Here is a 22,496-nt window from a genome sequence, read left to right as displayed (position 1 = left end):
GTGGTGAAGATTCTAGGTCCAAACTTTCCAGTGAGGCCTGTAGTGCCTAGGTGGTTTACGGACGAATGTATACAACAGCTCAAGTGGAAACTGTGCCCTTGAGTATTTGTTACCTCAGTACCTCAGCAGCATTACCTCAGCCTTTAAGCCTAGAGAGTACAGACAAGAGTTGTATAAAATTGAGTGAAAAGGTATAAAGCAAACTCCTGTGGATATCAATGCTTGGTATATGACCCCTGTGCTATGTAACAGGTACATTCTGGCTGAATGATCCATATTTTTCCTGCCACAATTGGGAATTCAGACCCATTTTACACAGGGCCTGAGAGACTCTGATTCTACCTGCACTGATTTCAGTGGAAAAAGGGCAATTTGCACCTATGGGATGAGTTTGCATGCATTCTTATTCAGTGTTACATAGGAAATCTGTGTCCCTACCAACTTCACCCATGTTTCTAAATCCTGGCAGCTGTGTCTCCATCCCTTTCCTCTTCAGTAAGTTGTTGTTATTACCACTTCTGAAAGGAACTGAAGAAGGGGTTCAGGAAAAAAAAGAACAAGACGTGTCAAAATAGGGTAACCTAATGTTGCATCTGCCCAACGCATTTTAATGGTGAGAGTAGGCTGACACAAATGATGCAGGAACTAAGGAAATGAACCAGGGGGGAGGATAAAAGAGACATAAACAAGTGAAAACAAAAGAGCAAGTAGCCAGAAAGTAAGAAAATATAAATCAAATCAATTGCTGGGTGTGCATGTGCAAGTGCACATGTGCATGCATTAGAAGCAAACTTTCTCTGGAAGACCAAACAATTCATGAAAAACCTTTCTTTGAGCTGGTGCACAAAAAATGGTGCACTTACGATCACCCCAAATGATAAGGAGTCTACTTGCTTATAACCTTACTGAGATCAAATGAGTTGCCTTACACCACGTATGGTCACAGTATTTTAATTGTCATAAATTATTAACTAATGTCCAGTTCATTTGAAAGAAAAAGGACTTCTTTCTTCCCCTGTATTTTGTTATTGCTGACTTCTATGCACTCCCATTTTCCAGTCTCATCCTGGATCATGCAGTGAGCAAAACTTACCAGGCTACAGAATATGCATCCTGAAAATGCTGCTTAGTGATTCACTTGGGAAGAAAAGAAACATACCAGTAAATCCCAGCTCATTCAGTTCCACAATGTAATTTCACCAGACAGCACGGCAGAATATTTCAAATTTCTTTATCAGCAGGCTATAAACTTATGTGGATCTACTAATTGTTCCCAGGAACAGAGAAGGAAAAGAAGCCACCTTCCTGTTGACTTCTAAATTCATTAAGTAGGAGCATGGCAATGGCTGACCTCAGTTACAGATGATTTTTTCACTTCACTAGGTATTTTAAAACATTTCCTGGGAAGAAAATTCAAGATGAAACAGTATTTCTTGAAAACTTTCTCCCTGAATCACAACATAAGAGGGAAAATTCATCCTGTATCAGATTGTTCCATTTCAGCAAAACAAAGTATTTTGTTTCAAAATACTTTGCATTTTAAAAATTTTTATATTAATTATTTGGAGAAAACATTAAGTGGATTGGAGCAGTACTTTCCAACAGTTCATTTTAAAATCACTGCAATTAAACCATTTCAACTTGGAGATGAGGGGGCTGCCTTTAAGAGAGAAAAATGGCAGTTCAACAACCCACCACGAATTTGAGACTATTAAGTATTCACATACTTTAGGAGAGCAAAATATGCCTTTTTCCATCTGCAACAACTTGAGGCTGTGACACTTTTGCCTCCTTCTAATGAAAAGCATTATCAGCAAGTGTCACACATCTTTCGTCCTTGCACAATTAGAAAGTGGGGAAAAATTTCCCAGGTGGGTGCCTTAAGTTAGACCCTTGCATCTATATTTAGACACATGAATTTCACAAGCAACTCAAGCTGTCAAACCCCTGAAAGGAGCAATCCGTCCCACCCTCCCCCCTACTTGCTCACTGTCACCTTCTCCTTGTCCTCTGTCTTGTGATCGAAAAAGCATTAACGAAGTCCTGTGCTGAGAGTGGCTGGGAAAGAGCAGAACTGTGTCCCTTTAGCTTGGATCAGTGCTCTGATCCTTCACTTGAGAAGTGGTGGCAGAAAGGCAGGCACAAGCAGCCATGAGTAACAAAAGTACTGGGCAATGCTGATCTGTCGCATTCAAAGAAGTATGATCCAACAAGCTGTGAGAAGCTACAGCTCTTTCTGTAGACAAAGGGAATTTTAGGGAACTATCCCTGTTCAAAAGTGTTCATCTTGTTTTATATTACAGTTTTTTTTTTGGGGGGGGGGGGTGTCAAAAGTGAGAAAATAAAGATGGTGGTATACATAAAAATAGAGATAGAGAAAGAGGGAATATTTGTGCACTGGCATAAATCATGTCAATAAAAGGAGGTTTGAGTTAAAGTAATGGAGAATCTAACCCTGATTAAAGTGTATCCCGAATCACAATCAGCACATCTTAAAGAGTGAGTGCCGTTCGGTCTCGACAAGAGAAACAAGAGTGCTGAATGCTTACTGCCTAGCAAAAGAAGTTTATTTTCTGAGTAGCCTGTGGATTTTAGTACCTGAGGCCTCTGGGGTACCCAGTATCATGCAGTAACAGTAGAAAGCATGGATGGACATCCCAAAATGTTATTGTCAGGAGTGGGCAAAATACTGGTTCAAGAGAAACTCCTAACACAACTGGTTGACTGCCAGCTTCCAACAACTATTTCCAGTTTCATTGTCTAGAGTACGGAAGCAGTAGAAGACACCTATTCCTCTAATTATTACTGCATATTTATGGCTATATCCCATACTGTGATTTTGAAAATGAAAGTGAATATCTGAGAGATGTTACAGAAATTGGGGTGAAGGGATACTGAGGTATCAGTATTTTCAGTATTCAGGTATTTTCAGTTAATCTGTATGTGCTTTGGAAGAAGTGGATTATTAGAGAATTACTGTTTTTCTTTTAAATAGATCTGTCTGTTTTACAAATAATTCACATGCCCTTCATGCGTTAGGAAAGCAGTTGTGAATAACAAGAGTGAAAGTTGTTCCTGATGACATTTGAAATGCTAATTAATACCTAGAAAACTATGGCTCATTGAAATAATTTTTACATATTTTATTTTTGTGTGTATGTGCATGTCTGTATGTCTTCCACAGGCTGGAACAAGAAATACAGAAATTAGAAAGTGAGGAATCCCAAATATCTGCCAAAGAACAAATCATTTTGGAAAAACTAAAGGAGACTGAGAAATCCTTCGACAACTTGCAAAAGGTATTTAAAAAAAAAAAAACCTCAAGCACAGATTGAAACCAAGGTAGACTCTTAGCACTGTTTGAAAGCAGCAGTTGTAATTCATGCACTTACGGGAAGATTGAGAGCAGTTGCAGAGCGTGTAGCTCAAACCAGGATCAGCAAGACTAGAAAAGATATAGAGGCATCAGATCTATTTTGGTTGGGTTACTTGGATTTCCCCTTCCCCCTCCAGCTTTTTTGTGAAGAGGGATTTCAGAGACTACCTCCCTAGCTTATCTGCAGGGGAACGATGTGAGCTTTCGGCCCCACTGAAAGATGTCAGCAGGATCCTGAAAGGCATCTCAAACCTCCCTGCTCCCAGTAGCACCCAGAGATAGCGGCATTCACCACAAACGCCACTTCTGAACGTTACAGCCTGCAACAAACAGCAGTGTTCTCCTTAGTTATATCGTGTCCCTCTCCCTCAGCCTCTAATGGTGCCTAAACCTGAGGAACCACATCCCCAGTTACCCATTTAAAAATTACAAAGAACCATAAAAGCAAGCCTAGCATAAAAATCAAGACTTCATGCAAATTATACCCAAAATATAAAAGGTTTAACCCAACATTTTATTTTTCCCTTCACAGAGTTTCTCACACCAGGATGGTGGTAAGTGCCTTTTTATTATTGTATAGATTTGGGTTTAACAAGAGTTGTTGCTATAGCTTTATTGCAAAGGTTTACAGAGTGGGGGTTCTTCTCTTCATTGTATGTTTCTGATTTATTGATAGAGCCGTTACATTTTTCTTTGGTATTGCTATAGTGCAAGCACAAACATCACTATTGTGGTGAAAGAGTATTCCTTTGGCAGAGCTCTACCTCTTCTTACGTGCACACAAGGGGAAAGAACAGCATGGATGACTTAAAACAGACATCATACAACTTCTGTGTTATTGACCCCATTCACCACATGATAGCCCTGCACTGCAGACTCCTTTTCACCTCTCTGTGATCGAACTTCTCCACTGTATGTGCTCATGCTCTGTTCATAAACAGTTAAATACAATGAGGTCTATTCCTAATATACAGGAACAACTATTAAAATTAGGTTACTTCACTGATGAATGATATTCTCTGTGTGATGATTCTTACAGAAGGAAAACCTCGCATGGGTGGATAAGGATGTAATAATTCCTAGTTTATGAACTTAGTGTCACACTATGTGTGATCAGTCTAAATACTGAGCTATAAATTTAGGTGTCTGAGTGAGCAAATAATATGGTTGGCTCCCAGGAAGCGAGAGAGACCCTTGTAGTGCCTCTGCAGGACCCTTAGGACCCGGGAAGGACATCATGCTGATCCATCTGCAGATAGATAAATCTGTGCTCCAGACACTCATTCTCAGTACATGTCTTTGAACTGACAAGATTCAAAATACCAAGGTCAAGACTAGCACTTCCAGCTGCTGATACAGCTATGCCCAACTGTACTGTGAGTACAGATGAGGAATATGCAGGATGATCCTAATGTCAAAGTACTGGGACACAACGGAAGGTTAATACATAGCATATGAGCTGACTTGGAGCTGTCTTTTTGAGGTGATTAATATTACGTAGTAAGAGGGTTTTCTTTTTAACTCAAAGATCTAGTTCAGAAATTTTCACTTCTGTTAGCAATGTAATTCAAGTTTTACATTAAATCCCATTGTAAAAAAAAAAAAAGTAGTCCCAGATAGGATGCTCCATGGTAAGAACTTATGCTTCCTTCCTCCTGGGCCACTTGAAATTGGCTACCACAAAGTAAATAAAGATCCAGAATGGCAAATATTTTGTACCTATGCAGAGTTTCACCGTGGTTGTTGGTAAGTTTCCAAAAGAAGAATGGTGCCTACAGGAATTAGCACGCAAAGCGCGCAGGAGTGTTTATGACTCCTGCAAGATGCGATCTGCCTCTTCATGTGTGTTGTGATAAAATGGGAACCAAAAGAAATCCCAGCTAGCAAATATGAAGCGGTAGTTTCCGCAGAGGTATTTTATTATAGCAATGTAGTATTTCATTGCGTTCAAAAGGAGCCTCACTGCTCTCCAGATTTTGCCTGCTTTCAGTGGATGCCTCCCTCACAGACTGAGCCAGAAGCAAGGACAGCTCGTGATTTCTGAAGGGTAACAGAAAACTTCAAAATTATGCCAAAGAGAAGAGAGTCCCTCTGGAATAAATGCACAAGCAGAGGGAGCAGGGGGTATAGCTAAGTTAACTGGTACCTCTTGTCCTCCAGACCACTTGCTTTATATATCTTGTCCCTTCCTCTCAGCAGCTGGTCCTTGTGGGCTGAGGTGGGCCAGGTCATCCTCTAAGCAGTCCTGTACTCTGGTCCTCTAAGGATGACGAAGGCTGCAAGCTGTCCTGTTAGCCCTCCCACTGTGGGCACGATGCGATCATACATCTTCACATGGTGAAAGCTGAGCAGGTCCCCTGTTTTCTGCTCTCTGACAACAGTCTGTGAAGGTAGCTGGTCAGAGCAGGAAGAAAACATGTACATAGCTAGCTGCAATCACTTTGGTACCATAGATTTTTCCTTTCTTCAAAAACATGTAGGACTTGCTTTGTTGCAGCAGATCAGCCATCTGTCTGGCAACCATCTGTAACATATGCTGCAGAGGAAAATGGTAAGAGCCATTGGATAATACAGAAAGGTTGTGTAAAACATGGGCACAAACCAACACCAACCTGTTGGAGCAATTTCTTCAGTTGCTGCCACATCCTGAAAGACTTCCAGGCCATAAATCTCACATGAGTTTGCCCTGTGTCCATCCCTCCCTTTAGTCTAAACACGATGACGGTACAGAAAGTGATTTATCTCATCATTGTGTCCCTGTGCATGTTTTTGTGCCATATATATGGTGGTGACAGAGCTTTTGAGTGTGCAGAAGGCACAACTACAGGGAGCTCAGAGCCCAGAGGGGTCCAGGCAAAGGCTGCAAGGGGAGGGGAGAAGTGGTGGTGAGCACCAGTGGCCGATCAAGTGACTCTCTGTGTCCTTCCTACCCTTCCCAGAAAACAACTGCATTTGGCAATGACCATGTCTGAGCTTGAAGTCATCCAGGCACAATAAACACAAATCCCACATTTTCCAGGCTACGAACACTCTTTGCCTTCATAGATCACCACACAAGAGAAAGCAGAGCAGAAATGCTGAGGCTGGGGGCCACGGCCCTGTCTCCTGCAGTCATGCTAGTGTCAGCTCCTTGGTGGCTTGTCACTGACAAGCTCTTCATTAAACAAAGCCTGAGATGATGCTAGGAATGACATAATTTGCTGCTGCTCAGGTCTGCAGTCAAAACCAAGCATGCTGTAGTGCTATGCTTCATGCACATCATGAACAATGAGAGAGGTCTTACTGTGTGTGTGCATATGTTTATGGCTCAATGTATATATAAAATAAAAGTCACATTAAGATCTGATGTAACTCCCTTGACTGCTGAAGCTGTCTGAGGGGCAAATTTGTCCTCTGCAGTCTTTGGCCATCTGAATGCAAGCTACATGCTGCTACTTATGAGGTGGAAATATGTGCCCGCAGCCCAGAAAGCCAACCGTATCCCGGGCTGCATCAAAAGAAGCATGGCCACCAAGTTGAGGGAGATGGTTCTGCACCTCTAGTCCGCTCTGGTGAGACCCCACCTGCAGTACTGCGCCCAGCTCTGGAGTTCTCAGCAGAGGAAACACATGGACCTGTTGGAGCGGGTCCAGAGGAGGGCCACAAAAATGATCAGAGGGATGGAGCACCTCTGCTATGAGGAAAGGCTGAAAGTTGGGGTTGTTCAGCCTGGAGAAGAGAAGGCTGTGGGGAGACCTTATTGTGGCCTTTCAGTACTTAAAGGGGGCCTACAGGAAAGATGGGGACAGACTTTTTAGTAGGGCCTGTTGCAATAGGACAAGGGGTGACAGTTTCAAACTAAAAGAGACTAATTTAGACTAGATATAACGAAGAAATTCTTTACAATGAGGGTGGTGAAACCCTGGCACAGGTTGCCCTGAGAAGTGGTAGATGCCCCATCCTTGGAAACATTCAAGGTCAGGTTGGATGGGGCTCCGAGCAACCTGATCTAGTTGAAGATGTCCCTGCTCATTGCAGAGGGATTGGACTAAATGGCCTTTAAAGGTCCCTTCCAACCCAAACCGTTCTATGATTCTATGACTGTACTTCAGCCAACATACAGAAGCCACAATTACAGTAACAGTACAGTTTGCACAAACCTCTGTTTGAATTTGGCATGTATTAGCATATATTTGGCAAAGCTGTGGCTCTGGAAACCTGGCCTGCATTGTTTAGTTCCCAGCACATTACTTAGAGACTCTTCCGCTTTTCTCTCCTCTGATCTTGATCAGCTTTGCAGCCTAACAGCAAAACAGACAAGCATGTCCTCAGAGGGGTCAAGTACAGATCTTTGTAGAGTGCTTTCCATGCGTCCTGTAAAAACTCATCAGCAACAGTTTTTCAGTTGTAGGATTTTAAGTAACTTTTTAATTTGATCTGCGTGTATGGCTGCCACAATTACAGTACCCCTGGCCACGTGAATAAAAACCATTGATCACCAACTTTTGAGTGCAGCCTGTTAGTCGATTTCCTACCCACTTCACAGACCACCTATCCAATCTGTATCTTGCCAGTTTGTCCAGGAGAAGGCTGCAGGAAACAGTGTCAAATGCTTTGCTCACCCCATGTCCACAGAAGATGTTATTTTGTCATAGAAGGTGATCAGGTTAGTCTGTCATGATTTGCCCTTAGCAAATCTGTGCTGGCTTTTCCCAATCACCTGCTTAATTTGGTTTGTAATAGTTTCTAGGAGGACTCATTCCATGACTTTCCCAGGGAATGAAGTAAAAGTAATAGGCCTCTAGTTTCCTGGGTCCTCTTTTGGTCCCTTCCTGTAGACAGGTATGACATCTTCCCTCTTCCAGTCATCAGGGACATCCCCTGATCTCCATGACTTTCAAATATTACAGGCAGTCACCTTGCAACAGTGTCAGCCACTTCTCTTAACACTCTGGGATGGATTCTGACCAGACCCATGGATTTATGTGGGTTGAGCCCTTGCAAGAGGCCACAGACCAGCCCTTCCTCCAGTACTGGTGGGTCAACACATGAGCTGTCGTAGCTCTTTGATCTTGTGATCCAGGGTCCAGCTACACCAGTAAAGACAGAGACAAAGAAAGTAGTGAGAAGCTCTGCCTTGTCAGCATTGTTAGTGACTAGTTTCCCTGCCCTGTTTAGTAATGGACCTATATCTTCCCTGTGCTTCTGTGTACTGCTCATAAATCTGAAGAACCTTTTCTGGTTGTACATGACATCTTTGGCCAATTTCACTTCTAGCTGAGCCTTAGCCTTCCTGACTGCATCTCTGAAGGTTCTAGCAAGATTCTTGTAGTCCTTGATGGCTATTTGTCTGCCAGTATGCTTCTTTTTTTCTTTTAATTACACTTAAAAGCCCATTGTTAAACCAGGATGGTCTTTTGTTCAGCCTTCTTCCTTTCCCTTGTAGAGGATGGACCATTCTTGTGCTTTCAGCAGGCAATTCTTGAATAACTCTCAGCACTCACAAGCTCCTTTGACCTCCATGGATGTTTCCCATGGAGCATACTGAAGCTGGCTCTTCTAAAATTTGGGGTCTTTGTCCTACTACTGGTCTTCAGTGTGCTCAGCAGGATCTTAAACTCCTCAATGTTGTGGTCACTGTATCCAAGGCTATCTTTGGTAGTTATGTTGTCAAATAAGTCTTCCTGATTTGTGAGCAGTAAATCTAGCAATGTGCTGCTCCTAGTCAGCATGTCCAGCATCTGTAGCAGGAAGCAGTCCTCAATGTATTCCAGGAACCTGGTGGACACAGTGCACCACTGTGGTTGTTTTCCCAACAAATGTCTGGGCAATTGAAAGCCACCCATGAGGACCAGATTCTGTTGGCCCGAGACTTCCTTGAGGAGCCAAAGTAAGGTTTTGGTGGTTTCATCATCCTGATTGGGAGGTCAGTAACAGATACCTAACATAAGACCCCCCCCTTGGTGATGATCCCTCTAATCTTGATCCAAAGGCATTCATTCAACAGAACTGGCATGGTCTCCAGAGTTGTCCTCTATACACTCAAATTTCTCTTTCACATAAAGTGCAACTCCACCTCTTCTTCTTCCCTTCCTATCTTTCTGAAAGCATTTGTTGCCATCCATTGTGGTCTTCCCATCATGTGAGTTTTCCCACCAAGTTTCTGTGATATCTATGACAACTCTCAGACTGGGCACAGAGCTCTAGTTCCTCCTGCTTGTTGCTCAGATTACATACATTGCACTTGAGGTGGCTGAACTTAGGGTTCTTGCCTTTGGAAAGGTTGGAGAGCATTCCTTACTGCTCTGGTAGGTGCGCTCATCCACCCTGTTGCTTATGGATATACAGGTGTCAGCTGTGGACCCTACCCCCCAAGTTCGTTTGTTTAAAGCATGATTCACTAAGTCAGAGACAGGCGATTCAGCTATTAGCAAGCTTCCTGCTTAAACCTCCGTTCATGGTCTTACAAACATGGTGGGAAGGTCATAATCTCTGTTCCATCTGACGTAGCTCCATGGAGCTCCAGAGGGCTTTGCGGGTGGAACAGCCCTGCCCTAGGAGCCAGTATTTGCAGAAGACCGTAGGCACTAATTTTTGTGGTAGTCAGACTTATTGAAGATAATCTGCATGGAAGCTATTCTGAGCAGTTCTGAAGGCTTGGTTTTGTGTAAGCACCCTTGAAGAATTGTCTGGCCCCGTATGTTTTCCCAAGCACTTGTCTGTCTAGTAATGTGGAAGTGTGCCATAGTCCTAAAACACAGATTGTTGTAAGTAGTACAAAAAGCCGCAGGACATGTTTTATGGCATCCTTAGATATTAATAACTCATCAAAGGTTGAAATGAAGATACTGAATGCAGTCAGTTCTAATGCTCTAATTTATGTTCTGTCTTACTTCTCACGCAAACGAAATGTTCATTTGCATCTTATCCGCTCCTTGTAAAATTGATCTCTCATATCCTTTTTAAAGGTGCTAAATGAAACAGACCTTGTTGCCAGTGAGATAAAGGGAAATGAGCATGTTTGTTTCATTTGGGGGGGACGACACAGGAACTGGCAGAATCATCCAAGCCCCAACTTCTTCTAGTCAAATACCCCATTTCTGACATGTAGCACCACCTCTTGCTTCAGAAGAAAATACAGGAGAATCCTACCCCCACCACCGCACCACAGTGTTCCCTTCTGAGGAAAATCATGAGAGATTGTCAGGAGCCCTGAAGCTAGCTTTTAAATATTTTATTCTAAGTAACATCCAGAGAAGTTTCTAAACTGAGTCAATATTAACAACACCTAACACCTACCTACTTATTGTCTCCCAACACAAGAAGCGAAAAAACCCCAACTTACTAAGGTCCACAGGCATGTACAGCATCAAAGTGAAAGTTTCACCATCAAGCTGTACAACTGATCTTGCTTACTACTAGACGTCAGCAATGGTAGCTGCCAAGATGGTCAGCTCAGTTCCCTGTACAGGCATTGGGGAAAAGCAAACACTTGCAAAGGATTTTGCCTCCTGCAGTGCCCTGGGATAAGAACTGTACCATTACTGTGCCTATTTATTCTCATGGACTGCAAAAGAAGTAAGGATAATTAGTTAAGCAACACAAATCTGCACTGATTACACCCACGTGTGGACAGATAGGTCTGTCACTCAAGGCACTGGATGAGTGTGTACTGAAACTACTGTCCCAGTAGTACACTCTACGGGGTGAATAATTACTAAATTTCTGCCATATCCAGAAAACAAAGTGCCATCTTATTCTCACCCAGCAACACAGTCCCTGCTTCTTTCTTCTGAGAACTTACTTCAGTTTTCAATAATGGCCTGCTCATTTGCTGGTGATATTTCCTAGAATAACAACACCAAGCATTGTACAAATTTCTCATCAGAGGCAAGAAACCCTCCAAAAGAAAGTAGCTGTTGCTGGCCATTTGTCAGTCATCTGTGTCCTAAACAATTATTTCTCCTAGGCTCTACTGCTAAAAATAAAAAAACTTTGAGGAAGCAGTATGCATTGAAAATATAAAAGCCCATTTTCCCAAGACTGTCATTTATCCACTGAAGTATGCAATAAAATAATATTTCCCTGGCTGAGTTTTTTTCAAATTCATCTGTTACAAACTGAACTTACATACTAACTTCCTGGCTTTCTGGAATGAATTTACACTGTGCCTCTGTGCCATCCTCCTCTGACACAGGAACGGGGAAAGGGGACCTCCTTACCTGAGTCACCTGCAGTGCTCCATGGAGGGATGGAGTGTCTTCTTGGGGACTGTGATTAGTGTCTTCCTGCACCCAGCAGCACTAGTAGCCACTGCATGATGTTAAGAGAGTAAAACCATTTCACTAATACCAGGCCCAATTTTCCTGCCAAAGGAGCAGACTTTGGGATTAGACGTGGGACATCATGTCTTTGCTGAGGATGCCACCAGGTGTAGGGGTTTTTCCTGGGATGGGTGTTTGTCCATAGGGAATGCGATGAAAGGATCTCCCTTCACCAGCTGCAGTAAAACAGGACATTTCATTTTCTCTCCTTTCACGAGTTCACTTTTATGGTCTGCACTGGTCTTCCTATCTCACCTGCTTATAACAAGAAGAGGCACCAAGGAAGGCAGATTCTGCCTCCTACCCTGACACATGGACCAGGCCATACCAAGGGCTCAACAACTTAAATTATAACCAGCAAAGTACCCTTTGAGGAAAAAGAACGCTCGGTTTCACACCAGATAGGATCTTATGTTTGAACAGAAATTTAACCATTTCTATACAAAACTGAAAATATTTCCAGTCGATAAGAAAGCATGTAATTTTTTTTTTCTTTTTCATTTTGGTTTGGCACCTGAACTGTAAGTCAGTTATTTGCACAATTCTCCTCTGAGCTCTACTTTTAGCTCAGCCACTGAATGATAGCAGAATGAGATACACTATCTAGTTTTATCTAACCCAGCCACAAAACATCTTCTGCTAAATATTTGTAAATTTCTTTAATGTCTCGTCTGAAGCACATGTTTAGCTTATGCTAAACAACCATAAGCTCAAATGTAAAACAAGTCAGTCCTTTAAGACATCTTTCTACTAGTTCAGGGTTTCTTAATGAATGATGGCACTGCAGACCTGGCAGGTGATGAATACCTTCTGAAGGTCACAGTGGACACCCGATCAGTATCTATACATGATTTCATCATTAGCTAACTTTCAGCTTTAAGAACAAAAAGCCAAATGCCGGTTCGATAATGTTGGAAACAACCAGTGCAAAAAAGCTGGCCTTTCATCCCATTCAGTCAACACTAGCATTTTTAGGCTTTTATATCTCTATTTGAAATGTCATGTATTCTGGGTAGCGTGTTAGGTTTGTTCCTTACCTCCCTCTCTCTGCCCCCCCTGTTTTAAAGGTCACGGACTTGATAAATCCAGAACCTCCTGACAAATAATTTTATGTGTTCAACTGACATAAGGTTTGAGTCATCTGGACCCATTCCCTCCTGCCTCAGCTAGTCTATTGAACACCAATCACACGACAGTGACTTTGCACTTTGTTTGCTTTGATCCAATTATCTAGTACAAAGCTCCAGTGACTATTGTCGGGGCTGACAACAGTCTGCTGTCTAAGCAATGAAGCCACTGGGGCTCATAGCACAAATCTAACTGTTTCCTGTTCTCTGACACCAGATGCAGTAAATTACATTTACTCCCAGATCCCTGAACTCCCAACCCTCTATTCACGAACAGCAGAGCCAGTTCCTGGGCGGGACGGAGCAAGCAGAGTAGCTGGTAAGTCTCAAGGAGCAAAGTATTATAATATCAGTCCAGTAGCCATGAACTTTTTTTGTTATATTACCTTAATGGTGTCCCAATATCATTTAAATGCCAGGAAATGCCGCTTGATTTGTGTTTTGTAAATAGGTCAAGGCTTTTTGAGCAGCAATGAGTACTCTCAAAACAATACAGTTGAACTACATACAAGTAGCATAGGAAACGTGTCCAATTTTTTAACATGGAAACATTCAGTTCTTTCCATCTCTGCTGATACAAATACATGGTATTTGGGCCAAGGTCTTGCCTCCTCCATTATACCCATGCAATTCCCATTAAGATGGATGAGACAGACAGGCATTCACAAGACCCCATATGTGCTTCAAACTTTTATGTCATTTTATATTAATTTGTGTATCATTCTTTCTTCTTGGGGAAAAGACGGGGAGAATTACGGCATGTTTTGTGCTTGGAGTCATACACAGATTTTTCTAACACTTATTTTTCAGATTATGTGTCTTAAATGTAACAACATGATTGTTAAAAGCTGTATGTTTTTCTTATTTTCAAGATCCTTCTTTTCTAAACAATGTATTCCCTATCTCAAGACCAAATTGCTGGTGGCTACTTAAGAGGTGTCACAAGGAGTGGGAATGAAAGGTGGCTTACGTGAAGAATGGGTTAACAAGCATAGCAAATTAATGTCTGCAGCTAAGACACTCCACACAGCTACAGGATATGTCATTTTGTTCAGAGGTCCTGTTGCAAGCCATTCCAAAAGCTTCCCTTCCACCAGTGCTTACCCTGATCTGTCTTAAAAGCAAGCTTTTCCCTGTGTGTTTTGTGCCATTTTGTCAACACCAAGAATACAATAATTTCTTCCATTCTTCAAATGACCGAGAAGCCTTGTTCATCTAGTCCTTATAAGAGTATCGTGTGTGTGCAATAGCTTAAAGAAAAGGCACCAGCATATGTGCTCAAAGGTAGACTGTGAGCATCCATCTTAAAAAAAGCTCAAAGTCTGCTAAGATTTTTTTGTTAAAGAACAGCCTCTGAATCCACATAACAGGCAGAAGCCAGATCCTTTTGTCTGCACGTTGGGATCTTGTTGTCGTGAAGCACTGCATCATATTACACTGTAATTAAAGCTCATGCAGAAAACTTGTACTTATGAATACAGACTGCCATCTTCAAGTACTGCTTTCAGTTTCAACTCTATTGTGAGATAGTTTTGCATTGTATTAATAGAGCACATTTTGCAGTAAATAAGTTCTTGTTAAATAAAGACATTTTAGAAATCAACACTAGTTTGATTTTCAGCTAGTTTGACAAGCTGGGCTGCTAGGTTTGCCTGCAGAGAAGAAACATTATGCATACAGGTAGATAAGCTAGGTTCTGTTATTCACTTCTCCCACGGCAGTGCATTTCACTAGTGAACAGCTTTCTAAGAAACTTGCGTATATTTATGCGTTTACTTGCACAAGTAGCTTTAATGTCATCCCTGGGGCAGGTCATAAACTGCATGTTATGTCAATATCATAAAAACACTGCTGCTGAAATCATAGTAGAAGAAATGAAAAGAAAATGTTGACAGTGTCAAATGCTTAAGCAAATTAGCCAAACATAAAATACACAAGGACCATACCTGTTAACTTGCTAGATCAGATCAGCCAGTAGGACACAGTCTTCCAAGCAGTGCTAGAACTTGTTGCCCAAAGTCTTCCTAGTAAGTAGGATGTTGTTACTTATCAGTACTCCATACCATAGATAAAAAGATGTATCTTGCAACTCTTATTAAATATGGCCAGGTCCGTGTGATTTAACTATCAATCAGGTTTTCCCTATCTGCTTCTTACTTCAGGCCCATTATACAAGCCTTCTTTTAATGCACACTACTGAATGAAATTTGTTCATTAAAACAGGGAGGGTCTGACAGATTGCACCCTCTTCTGCACTAAAAATATATGCAATACATGGTACTCAACTATTTCACGGGAACATCAGCAGCCTTTACTGAAAAGTCATGCCCTAGATAATATTTTTGTTTTTCAAAGAAGAGGAGAAGCACAGGAGCCCCAGGGGAGCTGAGGATGCTGTTTCTCACCAAGCAGGTAGCAGGCAGCCAATTGGTGGGCTGGCAGGGCCCTCTCTGCAGGGCTGTGCTTCTCAGGAGAAATCAGGAACTTCTGCCCATCAGAGGTGATTTTCTGGATGTGCTGTTGCTCCCTCATAGTTCAGCTTTGCTTCAGTTCAGCTGGCTGCCACTCAAAAACCTGCCAGTGTGTCACTTTTAGCATCTGTACCATAGGCTAGCCAACCCCTACTTTTACCTCTGTAATGTTTGCAGTTGTTGAACAGTATCTGCTTGAGCAGCCCCAGTGGGGTCAAGTGATGTTCAGAGCCCACTCACCCAAGGCCTGGGGTCCAAGCCAATAAATAGAATTCCTCTTCTTTTCCTCCTACTGCTCACCCCGACTCAAGAAACTGCGTGTAGAAGGGAGAAAATTCCAGAGTGTTAGTGGTAGCACCTGCGTCTTTTTGTTTCATTACCCCTATAAGTTGGATGAAAGGCTTCAGGACAGAGTTACTTGCATGATACTTGAAGGACACTTGCCCACCAGCTCCTGGGCTGCAACAGTCCCAAGCAAGTGATCCATGCCAGCTGCTCTCTGAGCTGCACCATGGTGCAGTCTGCCACAGCTCCTGGGAGCGACCTGCTCCAGGGCTTAACTGCTACTGGCCTTGGGGCAACAGTCTTTTTCCTTATTTTCAGCCTAAATCTCCCATTTCAGTCTATGCCGGCTACCTCTCAGTCTCCTGCTGCACACCTTGGAGCAGAGCCCAGCTCTCAGCCCTGCAGCCTCGTCCTGGCTGCTGAGGCTGCTGTGGGATGGCCAGGCATGAAAACTCCAGCACAGGAACGGGTATCAGAAAACTGATATCCCTACTTCGTTGTGACAATGGGCATCCTGTGCTCAGGGTCATGACAGCTATGGACACAACTAGTCCATAAACCTCCCAAAGCAGTGGTAAAACACAGTCATAAGGGATATTCCCCTAGCTTGCAATGGCCAAAGCAAGATCCCTGCTTCTGCAGCCCACTCCAGCCTTCAGCAACACTTCACTCTCAGCGGTAGCAATGCTCCTTCGCCCACCGGCACCTTCGTCCTCCGGCCCCAGGCAGGTGTCTATGCGATATTGCACTTGGCCTAACCAGCCTTTCTAGGGCCGACCAAGGTCTGAGCAGATGCACACAGCACATAATGGCCAGACCCCCATTTGGCTGGGCTGCCTACCAGACTGTACTCCTGGAGGCCAGAGGAGACTGCCTTGGGGGGCCAGCATGGATTCATTCCGCAATACATTAATTTTCTATCTAGAGCTATAGGGAGGGTCATGACGCACGTCATGATAAACTTCCTACTGCTGATGAAACACTTTGCTTTAAGGATGCAGAAAAAAAAATTCTACTGTGTGTGAATAATAAGTCTGAGGGAACATATGAAAGCAAGAGTAACTCTTTTAGACTCATGATTTTTTAAATACAAGCATACCAAGCTACACTGGGTTTTGGGGCAAGGATATTCTGTACTCACTTGAAAATAAGTCAGGAAAAAAAGCCAACACGTCAGTTTGTGGTGTCCCCAGAAAGACAAATCACGATTATACCATTGAAGTTCATTGGTGGAAATGGTCACCATAAGTTTCACGAACATTTGTCACTGCCTGTGGTAATTTGTAATTAAGTGTCTGTGGATGTCTGTCCAGGAGCCAAAATGTCTTCATCTGCATACAAGGAATGCTTAAACAGGTGACCACTTCTGGAAAATCTGTGAGACCTTTGCACACTTTTCTTTGAAAAGTGGTCTAGTGAGATGCCATCGTATCTCAAAATGGGTGTTAGAGTGGTGTAGACTGCCTGTTATTCCTACTGTGTGGTCTTTACAATTTTCATCTCGTTACTGCGTCCTTCTTAACTGCTAGAAAAGCTTCTGTGCTGTTCTAAAGCAGCATCCCTCACATGCATGTTTTTACCTGTTGTTTCATGATGCTTTGAAAATCAGTTCATTATTACTTTTTTCTTCAACTTCGGCAATGGTGCTTAGGGCCTAATTCAAATAAATGAGGAAGCACTTCTTGGCCATTCTGTACATTCTCTTAACCTGCAAGCAGAGGTCACTGTTGATGCCTTGGTGTGGAAGCTGAGAGATGTGCCCTGCCACGCATCTGTGGGAGAAATTATCCCATTCCTGTGTGATTTTGTTTTTCCACCTGTAGAACAGGGGTAAACAATGTTTCTTCACCTCTCTAAAATGTTTTGAATGCTACGGATGGAAGAGTTAAGCAAGAACAAGCGTTGATAATAAAACAGTCTGGGTGTTACTTGCAGCAAACAAAACTTTTTACCAGCTAACTGGCAGTGTGATGGCAGAGAAGGAAAAGAGAGTAGAGAGGTTCCTGGAGATGAGTTTCTCTCTGAATTTTGAGGCAAGTTCACAATTGAAAGGTTGAGGGCAACCTGCATGCTGTCACCTGCCTTTGTCTAAATTACACCTAACCCAAGTGCTCTTGGCGCTCCTAATTGATCAGAGATGGCTCCACACAGCATGAGCTGGAAGACTAGGTCCTGTTTGACACAGGTATGCCTAGCCTCCAGCTGTGTAAAAAGCTGTAGTGTAATAACTATCTCTGTCCACAGTGTTGCGTCCCACCTCTAACGTAGAACGCTTGGCCCTTTAGAAGAAGGAGGTAGGAAAAGGGGCACTGTAGTTTTCTTTGTCTGTTTGGCAATTAACCATTCACTGGCTTTTTTTGTTGTAACATGCACTTCCTCTCTTGTTTTCATTCAAGCTTTGTGCACCATGGAAATTAATGTGGAGAAAGACAAACAGACAGGAGAGACCAAGATTGTCTCTGCTTCACCTATTGGCCCAGATGAGGCCCATCAAAGAGGATTCAAAGTCTATGATGATGGTACCAAGGTAGTCTATGAGGTTCACTCTGGTGGCACAGTAGTAGAAAATGGAGTACATAAATTAAGCTCAAAGGACGTAGATGAACTTATGCAAAAAGCTGGACAATCAAGTGTAAAAGGAGGGTATGAAATAATGACTGTGTCAGACAGAAATGCAGTAGCCGATGGAAACCTTAGCCATATGAAGGAGCAAATGCTCTTCAAGGAGGCAAAGCTGGAAATGGTACACAAACCCAGCAAAGGGCATGCTGTGAATCCTCAGCCCCAAGACAAACCCTGCGGTGGCGAAGCCCTGGAGGCCAGCGCAGATCAGCCAGTGACAATGATATTTATGGGCTACCAGAACATTGATGATGAAGAGGAGACAAAGAAAGTGCTGGGCTATGACGAGACCATCAAGGCAGAGCTGGTCCTGATTGACGAAGATGACGAGAAGTCGTTGCGGGAGAAGACAGTGACAGACGTCTCCACCATGGATGGGAACGCCGCGGAGCTGGTCTCTGGCAGGCCCCTGTCGGACACGACAGAGCCCTCCTCTCCCGAGGGGAAGGAAGAGAGCCTGCCCTTGGAAGCTGCCCCAGGTACACAAAAGAAAAAGCGCTGTCAATGCTGTATTGTCATGTGAACACTTCCTCCTTCCCCGCTCCGGGCAGCTCCTGCTCCATCACTTACCTAGACCTCACTGTACTTCTAACTGCAATACTGTGAACTGGAAGTGAATGCCTCCATTGCCTTGCAGTTGGGTTGCTTTGCTTTCTAGTTCTTCAGGAAGAGGAACGCATGGTTATTTTTCCATCAGACGTACTATTTGGCATTTGGGGAGGGGCTGGGGGTGGTTTTGCTTCTTTTTTTGTTGTTGTTTTTTTTCCCCTTAATATTGCAGAGTGAGAGATAAATGGGAAATTGAACAACTTTCATATTTATTTGATTTTTATATATATATTTTATATATATATATATATAATGAAAACACTTTTTACATTTTTCTTTGGATATCTGGCAGGCTTGATCAGATTCCTAGGATTTTGTGGGAGTCTGAGTTTCACAGCAGCCAGATATGAGAGCCTTAAAAAAATGTTGCTTCTCTTTTTTAAGAAAAATCATGTTTAAACATTATTTTATAGAACCTATTTTTTATTTCTTGGGTGAAGGCTTAGATCATTTTACTGTTTTAATTTGCTAAAACTCAGACAAGTCTTTCCCAAAAAGTTTGCATAGTTCTGTTTTATAGTAACTTTCCAGTTTAGTTTGCGGTGTCAGAAAAATCCATCAGCCATTTCTGCTTATTGGTGATACCAAAAGTGGACCTTAATTATTCTTTCTAGAAAATGTATGAATGATGATTTTGCCTTATATAAATCTTCCAGATTACAGTATTGTATGTGTACTTCATCTCCCCAAATTACAGTTGAAATTAACTTGACATGGAAAAGATGCAGCTGTCACACCAACTGAAATGCAGTCACTGATCTAATTACTTGCCTTTCAGTAACTCTGCCAATGTTTATACATGAAGTATTCCCACTGAACTCCAGTAGATGAGAGATATTGCTTTCTCTTTCCTTAGAATATAAATGAACTTCTCTCGCAGTCTGACCCTGTTCCCGTTGGAATCAGTGACGAAATTCTCAGTGCTGGGAACGGGGCCGGGGCCAGAGTTTTATTCTGTAACTCTTAGGGAAGTGTAATTTCTCATAGAGTGTACCTCCAGTGCACCTACATAATGACAGGTGATGGGTCTGATCCTGCCCTGCTCATCCAGGTAAAACTCCCATGGATGCCCACCGGAGTTTTGTCAGAGCAGCTGTTTCGGGAGAAGAACCTACAGCCGCAATTTTCAAAAACTGCTGGTGTTTTTGGATGCTTCATTTTATGGTGTGAGACACTTCAAAGAGGCCTGATTTCCAGTAAATTTTTCTTCATCTGCCCTCTGAAAATCAGACCTGTTAAAAACAACTCAAGGTGAAAATGTGAAAAGGCAAAGGCATCCAAAATCAGTAGATGTTTCTTTGTTTCTTGGTCCTTTGATTCTTCTAACTACAATGAAAAAGCAGCCAGCTTTTTCATGGCAAGATATTATGAGCCTGATTCTTGTCTCACACTGGTTTTGCTTAAGTGTAGCTTCACTCACTCTAGTGGAGTTAGTCTGGGTTTATAACTACAGCAGTGAGATTAAAAATCAGGGTTTATATTTTCTGATAGTGTTAAAAAGTACTGAAGATTATTTTGAAGTGTCTTTGAAGCTATCAGACTTTAAAAATCAATAACAGCAACTGAGAAACAAAATAAAAAAGTAAAAAAAAAATAAAGAAAGAAAGAAAGAAAGAAAACAACAAAAAGCCTCTTTTCAGTCTGAGGTGGTTCCTATGATATTTCTGTTCTTTCTTGGATGGTGCTTTTACTGCATTAATTGTTAGTTCAGAGCATCCAATTAAACAGAGTTCTTGCTCTGTACTCTTTTCTTTCTGTGCCAGTAAAAAAGACACTTGTTCACAGGGGTGGTAATATGAGGCACACTGAAAACATACACACAAAAAAAAAGCAAAAGGTAATTCCTGTGTTAGGTCACTCAGCCATCATGGAGCTGGTCAATGTAACTTCTCACCACTGCTCAGGTGACAGAAAAAAAGCAAGCGGAGAGTAGGAAAAGGCAGCCACATCCGTATGACACCTGCAGAAATTTTGCTGGCCTCCGTATCTGCTGCAGTGGCCAGATTTAATAGATTTCTACACACTCCCTCCACCTCCCACTGGGGGCTTTTGGATGGGAGAAGGACCAAACTCACCCACAGAAGCTCTGCACATCATCCCTTGACTCAGGCTTAGGTGGTTAAGTTTTATCAAAGAGGGGAACAGCCACAGAGCCCCACATTGCAACAATAGTTCTGGTGGCTGTTTGTTGGAAGCTAGCAACCTGTGGTTTGGGTTTTTTTGGTTGGGTTGTGTGGTATTTTTCTTTTTTTCCCAGAAACGCTAAGCATTTACAAATCTCAACATTTCTGAAAATGAGACCCTGAGTTTTCAACCACAGGGTGGCCTGGCGAGGCTGTCCCCAGGCACGTTTAGAACCCCAGAGCACTGCAACACAAGGGGTGAAGCCCTTTCCCTCTTGCCCCTACCCCATGAGCACCACGGGAGCCAGGCACGCTTTGTAATAGTTCTCTCACTCTGGGGCCTGTTCACCTCACCAGTAATACTCGAAAACAAATCTTCCAGACATCTCCTCCTGGCCTGGCTGGTTGTCTCATTGCTTACCACCCTTTCCTCTCCAGGTGTGATGCCGCCTTCACGGCCACCCTGGCCTCCTGGTGTCTTCCCAGCCCAATCTTATTCCCTTGCTGCTCCTCTCCCCTATGGACATTGTTTCCCAAAGCCCTCTGCTTGGGAAATTTGGGGTGTCATCTTTACCCTAACCCGCTCTGTCCATGCATCTCTTCAGCCATGTGCTCCCCTGTCAGATGACCTGGTTCAGCACAGACTCAGCATTTTGGGGATGACTCCCTCAGCGGCCAGCTTTGGGAGATGCTTGCTGAGGCTGGGACCAGAACGTGTCTGAGACCACTGCACCGTCTGAGGCACAACATGGCAGGGAGATGGTGGCACACAAGAGTCCAGAAGTGGCCCTTTAGTGGTTAGAAGTAGAGCACAAGCCTTAAACCTTAAACCTGCCAAATACCTACTGCTCAGTACTTGTAGCTAATATTGAGTGCCTAGGAAGGCCAGTGTTTTTTATGTGTCCATAGGAACTCCATGGTTAGTGGGCCCCAAAAGATCCAGAAAAGCTAAAGGTTTGTCTGCATAGGGTTTGTCTTTACGGGTCAGAGGCAGTTCCACGTCTGAGGTCAGGAAAAATGCGAAAGAGGAGCAAATCAGTCTGAACTCACAGGGCCTTAGCTACGTCGGATGAAACACATTTACTCCAATCATCCTCCTCCGCAAGGGCAGCAGCCATGCCTGGGCATCAGTGTGTCCCTTCTAGCCATTAGCCTGAAGCCAAGTCACACAGGAATTCAAATGTGTTAGCCTAAGCTGATGAATGTAAACCGGTTTTCCAGGGCTGCTTTGGGCTTCGAAGGGGTCAGTTTTCCCTTCACCCTCGGATAGGAAGCTGCCTGTGGAAATTCGTGCACAATCAGGCGTGAAGGAAGAGGTCCACTCTACAGTCAAGCAGAGAGAAATTTTGGTAATGATCATTACGGGAGGGTTTTTTTGTATTGTTTTAAGCAAACTCCCTGTCTGTTTAACTTATGCCATCACACGTACATTTTCAATTTCAGCATGAGGGGATACAAAAAAGTAGAGTCAGAAACTGGTTCAGTAATAGCATTTTGCCACAACAAACTGCTCGCCTTAACTTTTGTAAAACAAACAAAAAAACAACCTCTTTTCAGTGTATCTTTTCCTAGACTGGGAA

The 22,496-nt window shown here is 42.9% G+C and overlaps 1 protein-coding gene across 2 annotated transcripts in view; it reads left to right on the top strand.

Moving 5' to 3' along the window:
- Window positions 1–18,707, top strand: part of LOC309603028 (paralemmin-1-like) — a gene marked incomplete at both ends in the record, with an annotated part of 128,264 nt that extends 109,557 nt beyond the window's left edge. Inside the window, 4 exons of one of the 2 annotated variants that reach the window (XM_082337349.1) lie at window positions 3,185–3,299; window positions 3,909–3,930; window positions 13,024–13,125; window positions 17,959–18,707. In XM_082337349.1, the coding sequence (XP_082193475.1) occupies window positions 3,185–3,299; window positions 3,909–3,930; window positions 13,024–13,125; window positions 17,959–18,707 (988 nt within the window). The remainder of the gene's footprint in view (window positions 1–3,184; window positions 3,300–3,908; window positions 3,931–13,023; window positions 13,126–17,958) is intronic. The other variant, XM_082337350.1, reaches the window with a different exon arrangement.
- Between the last annotated feature and the right edge of the window lie 3,789 nt (window positions 18,708–22,496).

The sequence above is a fragment of the Platalea leucorodia genome (genome assembly GCF_965183815.1).
Source record: "Platalea leucorodia genome assembly, chromosome: Z".
In the NCBI taxonomy this organism is placed as follows: domain Eukaryota; kingdom Metazoa; phylum Chordata; class Aves; order Pelecaniformes; family Threskiornithidae; genus Platalea; species Platalea leucorodia.
Note: the sequence above shows the minus strand (reverse complement) of the source record. Positions and strands in the feature narration are given on the sequence as shown.